Source organism: Tachysurus fulvidraco, chromosome 17 (assembly GCF_022655615.1).
Source record: "Tachysurus fulvidraco isolate hzauxx_2018 chromosome 17, HZAU_PFXX_2.0, whole genome shotgun sequence".
In the NCBI taxonomy this organism is placed as follows: Eukaryota; Metazoa; Chordata; class Actinopteri; order Siluriformes; family Bagridae; genus Tachysurus; species Tachysurus fulvidraco.
Genome location: NC_062534.1, coordinates 26,201,791 through 26,209,290, shown reverse-complemented (window position 1 = coordinate 26,209,290; position 7,500 = coordinate 26,201,791). Strand labels below are relative to the sequence as shown.

At 42.2% G+C, this 7,500-nt stretch overlaps 1 protein-coding gene across 2 annotated transcripts in view; it reads left to right on the top strand.

Moving 5' to 3' along the window:
* The window catches only part of LOC113634197 (anoctamin-1), a 49,614-nt gene that overhangs the window by 9,932 nt on the left and 32,182 nt on the right, over positions 1-7,500 (top strand). For both annotated transcript variants that reach the window (XM_047802636.1, XM_047802637.1), the window contains exon 2: positions 2,244-2,370. In XM_047802636.1, the coding sequence (XP_047658592.1) occupies positions 2,263-2,370 (108 nt within the window). In that variant the 5' untranslated portion in view covers positions 2,244-2,262. The remainder of the gene's footprint in view (positions 1-2,243; positions 2,371-7,500) is intronic.

The following is a 7,500-nucleotide window of genomic DNA, read 5'->3' as shown; positions in this document are numbered from 1 at the left end:
CCTAACCGCAACCCCAACTCAAACCCTAACCCTGACCCTAACCCTAACCCTGACCCTAAACCTAACCCTAACCCTGGCCCTGACCCTAACTCTAACCCTAACCCTAACCCTGACCCTGACCCTGACCCTGAGTCTGGTGTTTAATAATCCTCGTCACAGACTTTTCGGTCAGAAGGAAGGCTGTTTTTAAACACAGCCATTTCAAGCCCACAGATTTAATGGGTTCACACAGATGTGCTATCAGGTCTTTATCACATTCCCATTCTGTGTGCTCCACATCCTTGTGTCACATTAATAAGTGAAGAAATCAGCAGCAACAAAAAACATACTATGCCAAAAAACCTGATTATAAGTCTGATCCAATTTCACCTCCAGGAACTGTATAATATTACAGGTTGTAGATGTGAGGTCATTTACCGTGTGCCCTTGAGAACAGAACAGAAACCTCAGGAAATGTCCATGACCCCCGCAGATCACTATGTAGAAATAGGTATTAGATATTGACAGACTAGTCCTTTGCTTGTTCCCCTATAATAATGGCCCTATAATAAAGGAAATAATCAGAGAACTATTTGGCCTGTTTGTCACCTTTTCCCACTTTCCCCAGATGATACCCCTGCTGGGGGAAATGGCCTGCATCCAGTCGTTTCTGCTCCAGTCACATTTGCCAGTATTTTACTGGTCACAGACCACATCTGAAGGGCTGTAGGTGTGACATCATTATATACAGCAGCCTCCAAGACTCAGCAAAATCTAATACACCTATGTCCTATTTTGCTGTCCCTCCCAGACAAAGTCTCTTCTCCTATGTTTAATTTCTTCCCTCCTGAGATTGTGGATGTTACTCTCCAACATTGTGGCCAGAGGGGGGGCTTTTTTAATGCATGGTTATATACCACTGAAAAATAGCATATGCCAACAAATTAAAAATTATTTACATTTATGGCACTTGGCAGATGCCCTTATCCAGATGCCCTTATCCAGATGCCCTTATCCAGAGTGACTTCAATTTTAATTCAGTTCATTTCAACTTTATTTGTATAACACTTTTTACTACTGACATCATCTCAAAGCAGCTTTACAGGAACATAAACATAGAACAAAATTATTATAAAGTAATTATAAAGATTAATATAACACAAAATCCCAGATTAATATTAGATATATATATATAAATGTGTATGTATTTATCCCCAATGAACAAGTCTGAGGTGACTCAGGTGACTGTGGGGAGGAAAAACTCCCTTAGATGGTAAAGGAAGGAACCTTGAGAGGAACCAGACTCAAAGGGGAACCTCATCCTCATCTGGGTGACACTGGGGGTGTGATTATATAACCTCATCCTCATCTGGGTGACACTGGGGGTGTGATTATATAACCTCATCCTCATCTGGGTGACACTGGGGGTGTGATTATATAACCTCATCCTCATCTGGGTGACACTGGGGGTGTGATTATATATATACAGTCTGATAAATGTTGTAGTGATGAGGAGGTTGTTGTCTTCAAACACCACATGGAGTCACATCTCCTCTTTAGTATAACAGAGTCTAACTGGAGCTGGTAGATCTGTAGATGTCTCAGGATCCTCACAGAGTCGCCCTCATCTCAGTGAAGGCCAACATCTTCATCACACAGAAGACAATCTGACCTGGTACAATGTCTGGATGCCTCGTGATGGTAGAAAGAGAGAAGCAGTGGAGAGGAATTAATGTAGCTGCTGTTCATAATATTAACAAGCACTAGATGATAATGTGCATTTGGTCTGATGTAATAGAGCACAATATTATGGGATGTATTTTGTGAACGTCTGACTAAAGAGATGAGTTGTTAGTGTCTGAGGAAGACAGGAGGACGATTCCAAAGTTTGGGAGCCAAATACTAAATAATGCTAAATAATTTGAGACAACTTAGGGTTAAGGGCCTTAATCAGAGGCCCAGAGACAGCTTGGGATTCAAACCTTCCAATTGGTAGTCAAACACCTTAACCACTAGGCTACCACCCAGTTAACCTCAGAAACCAACAGAAAATCCCTGAGATGATGTTTGTCTGGCTGATAGTGTGACTATAAATTATTTCCTTTTTAAAATTTTACTTTATATGGACAAAAAGTACAATTGTGTAACCAGAAAATTCAATTTAAATTTAACATAAGTCGTCCTAACAGTATTGTTATTATAACAACTGTTTGTATGAGTTATAAAGCTGTAAAGCTGTAGCATGTGTTTGTGTTCATGTGCAGGTGATGTGTTCAGGCTGTCATGATGAAGACAGAACGATACTCTACTGTCCCCAGCAAAGATGCACATGTGGACATCATTAGCATCAAAGGCACTGAAGACATTGGCTACATGCAGCACGACATCATAGTGAGTCACAATTCTACTCTCATTTTACACTGAGATGCTAGTATTATACTGTATGTAGTATATTATAGGTAGTATTATATATAGTATATATTATAGGTAGTATTATATTATATAGTAGTATACAGTATGCTGATATACGATTAAACATGAGATTAGAGACATTAAGTATAAATGAGCATACCTTGTTGCCTGTGTGTCCTATTACATTGAAGGTTTGAACATTTAATAGCTCTGAATGTCTACTCTTGGTTTGAGATCTACATTTTCAGTGAAGGTCTCACAATCTACAACTGGAATAAGAAAAAGTATATTACAAATATAGCAGAAATATTGAAACCTAGATGTTAATCCATCTAGAAGCAAGATTAACTTACAGTATATCAAAGGTGATGGAAAGGGCAAAGTGTGGGGAAAGTAAGGATCTGCTCATGATCCAAAACCTACACCTTCTGGGTCAAGCAAGGTGGAGGTCAGTGTAATGTCAGCTTTATTGGCTAGCATCGTCTCACTTCACTGTACTGCTGACGGACCTCACGACGGGAAAAGCTTAAGGACTTCATCAGGGGGAAAACTAGAAGGGTTTAGACTGACCGAGTTAATCAGCTGAACCCAGACACTGAAACATACAGCAATAAAAATCTGCATGACAAAAGAAGGATGTAGGCTTGGTGTCAGGGTCACAGACGTTTTAGTGTCAGTGAGGGGAATAGGAATAGGCTTTTTATTCGTTTCAGTTAAGCAAGAAATTTACGAGCAAATATTCATTTACTTCAACGCTACCTGTTCCTTTATTTTTACTCAACTAAAAAGAATCAGAACCTAACAATTGTGTTTATATTCTGTCTTTAATGACACACTTTACTAAAGCATGGAATCCAGAGCTGTTCCTACATTCCACTTGGTTTTGGAGTGTTGGCTGTGGGGAAATGTTCAGTGTCACACTTCTTCTCTACTTTTATAATTTAAATGTTTAGTGTTAAGTGGATTAAAACAACACATTTATAATTATTTTATAGAAATCAATCTGTAAATATATTTTAGTTTTGATAAGAATGTTAAATAAATAAATAAATAAATAAATAAATAAATAAATAAATAGACAGTAAAGAGATCCCAGCTTGGGGAACAGAAATGTTTATGAATTTAGATTAAAACTTCAGTAGAGTTTTCTGTTTAAAAGGATGAGACTTGTCCCAGTCATTCACAGTGAGGAAGTTCGTTTGGGTGGGGGTGGGGGGGGGTTGTCTCATTTCATCACATCCTTATATTCCCTAAGAGAAGTGAACTTTGCTCTGTCTTCCTGTTAGGGATGGAGTGATACATGGTTCCCACTGGGAGAACCCGCTGTACACAAGGCCATGTCTGGTTTTGTTTCCTTGGTGTGTTTTCAAACTTTCACTAAAAATATCTCATCTCCGGATGTGTGTCATGATCAGAGATGTGTTTTATAGGAGCACTTAATTAAAGTCACTCATTTTTTATAAGTAGCAGGCAGTTTAGCAGGAAGCCTAAGAACAAAGCCATTATAGAAAGTTAAGAGTTTAGAGAAGAAGCAGGAGCTCTGGACTGATCTGAAGACAGTTCTTACCTGATCTCTGGTCATGGGAATCTCATTAACACGGATGCAGGACAGAGAAGAGTCTTGATACCAGTCCTCCTTTTACCTTGACAGATGTTGGGCCCTGCAATGCAGTTGTGTGTAGGACAACTTCTTTTTCATCTGCATCGAATCACCTGATCAGTTTTAGATGTTTTGTAGGAGCAGACAGACCTGCAGGAGCTTGTTATTGTAGTCAGGTCTTAACAAGAAAGACGACACAAATCTGAGTGAGCTCAGTGGATAGAAATGGGCTCCTGATCCAACTGATATTGTACATGAGATTTAAGCAGAAACATTAATGAGTGAGGAATAGTTTGAGTTTGAATGAGTGTGAGTTGAGTGAACTTAGTGGTATAAAAACTAAAAACCTAACTGAGAGAGTGGGTATGGAGAACATGACCTACTGTAACTGAGAGAGTGGGTATGGAGAACATGACCTACTGTAACTGAGAGAGTGGGTATGGAGAACATGACCTAACTGAGAGAGTGGGTATGGAGAACATGACCTAACTGAGAGAGCAGGTATGGAGAACATGACCTTACTGAGAGAGCAGGTATGGAGAACATGACCTTACTGAGAGAGCAGGTATGGAGAACATGACCTTACTGAGAGAGCGGGTATGGAGAACATGACCTTACTGAGAGAGCAGGTATGGAGAACATGACCTTACTGAGAGAGTGGGTATGGAGAACATGACCTAACTGAGAGAGTGGGTATGGAGAACATGACCTAACTGAGAGAGCAGGTATGGAGAACATGACCTTACTGAGAGAGCAGGTATGGAGAACATGACCTTACTGAGAGAGCAGGTATGGAGAACATGACCTTACTGAGAGAGCGGGTATGGAGAACATGACCTTACTGAGAGAGCAGGTATGGAGAACATGACCTTACTGAGAGAGTGGGTATGGAGAACATGACCTAACTGAGAGAGTGGGTATGGAGAACATGACCTAACTGAGAGAGCAGGTATGGAGAACATGACCTTACTGAGAGAGTGGGTATGGAGAACATGACCTAACTGAGAGATCAGGTATGGAGAACATAACCTACTGTTACTGAGAGAGCGGGTATGGAGAACATGACCTTACTGAGAGAGTGGGTATGGAGAACATGACCTTACTGAGAGAGTGGGTATGGAGAACATAACCTACTGTAACTGAGAGAGCGGGTATGGAGAACATGACCTACTGTAACTGAGAGAGCGGGTATGGAGAACATGACCTAACTGAGAGAGTGGGTATGGAGAACATGACCTACTGTAACTGAGAGAGCGGGTATGGAGAACATGACCTAACTGAGAGAGTGGGTATGGAGAACATGACCTAACTGAGAGAGCAGGTATGGAGAACATGACCTAACTGAGAGAGTGGGTATGGAGAACATAACCTACTGTAACTGAGAGAGCAGGTATGGAGAACATGACCTAACTGAGAGAGCGGGTATGGAGAACATGACCTAACTGAGAGAGCGGGTATGGAGAACATGACCTAACTGAGAGAGTGGGTATGGAGAACATAACCTACTGTAACTGAGAGAGCGGGTATGGAGAACATGACCTACTGTAACTGAGAGAGCGGGTATGGAGAACATGACCTAACTGAGAGAGTGGGTATGGAGAACATGACCTAACTGAGAGAGTGGGTATGGAGAACATGACCTAACTGAGAGTGGGTATGGAGAACATGACCTAACTGAGAGTGGGTATGGAGAACATGACCTAACTGAGAGAGTGGGTATGGAGAACATGACCTAACTGAGAGAGCGGGTATGGAGAACATGACCTAACTGAGAGTGGGTATGGAGAACATGACCTAACTGAGAGTGGGTATGGAGAACATGACCTAACTGAGAGTGGGTATGGAGAACATGACCTAACTGAGAGAGTGGGTATGGAGAACATGACCTAACTGAGAGTGGGTATGGAGAACATGACCTAACTGACAGTGGGTATGGAGAACATGACCTTACTGAGAGAGCGGGTATGGAGAACATGACCTAACTGAGAGAGCGGGTATAAAGGACAAGAGTCATTGAGAAAGCTGGTCATAGAGAACACAACCTAGCTTCATGCCGACTGAACTGCAGCTCTGTGCTTTAAGGCTTAAGGCTTTTATCTTTACCTCAACACAGATCATGACCACTTCTCTTCCTACTTACTTCTCATCACTGGTGGAGTTTGTGACTGTTAGATGCAGACTTTATTTAACACAGAAATTTACCACTGTTTCTATAACATGTGTGTACAGTACATTCCCCCAGCAGTAATGCTAAGTACCTTGTGCACTTTATTGGGCTATATGAACTGCAGAATGCTCACGAGAATCTACAGACACTTCCAGGACAGGGACGTGAGTAGTAGGCTACCCCGACCATCACTACAGGACAACGACTTATCCTACATTAGACAGTGATACCTCACTTCCAGATACGCCAAACTACTATGTTTGGTTTGAGGTGCAGAACAGTGTGGCAGTGAGGAAGACCAACCCTCCTCCAAAAGACCCGCTGCTTTGTCTTACCACAGCTGATGTGAGGGAATCCCTATGTAAAGTTAACCCACAGAAGGCTGCTGACAAAAAAGAATTCCTGGCAGAGTTCTCTGAGGATGTGCAGACCAGCTAACATCTGTCTTTACTGAAACATTCAACATTTGTTGAGCAGCACCACTGCTCCATCATCGTTCAATAACACCACCATGCCAAAGAAGTCCTCAGTGTCCTGCATCAATGACTCTTTGCACTCATACATATCATTGTGAGGTGCTTTGAAAGGCTGTCTCGAGGCCAATCAAGACCCTGCAGCCACCCTCTCTGGACCCCATGAAGTTTATGTATCATCCCAATTTCTCTACAGATGTCACCCATACTCCTGGTCACTGGTCACTGGTGCACTGATGCCCCTCAGAGCTGTGTGCTCAGTCCACTGCTGTTCACTCTGCTGACTCGACAATAACACTAGCCTGGTGGGTCTCATCAGCTACCAATCAGTGGAGCTACAAACTGTCACTAAACAGTTGGACAAAGCAAAAGAGATGGTTGTCGACTTCAGGAGCACAGGGTGGTCATCCTCCACTGTCTGGTTTGTGAATGTTGGACCCTGCAGTGGACTGTGAGCACAGCTGATAAGATTATCTGAGTCTCCACCTACATTTACACCACACAAGCCAGCAGCATTGTGGATGAGTTATGCAAACTCTTCACCCTCCTACTGTATGGAAAATATATGATAGCATTGAGACCCTCACATCCAAAATGATGTGAACAGATTCTTCACCAAGCCAGAGACTAGACCGACACCAACACACACATACACACACACACACACACACACACACACACACACACACCAACACACACACAGACACAGACACACACACACCAACACACACATACACACACACCAACACCCACACACACACCAACACACACCACACACACACACACACACACACACACACACACACACACACACACACACACACACACACACACACACACACACATTAATTCACAATACTAGTACAACC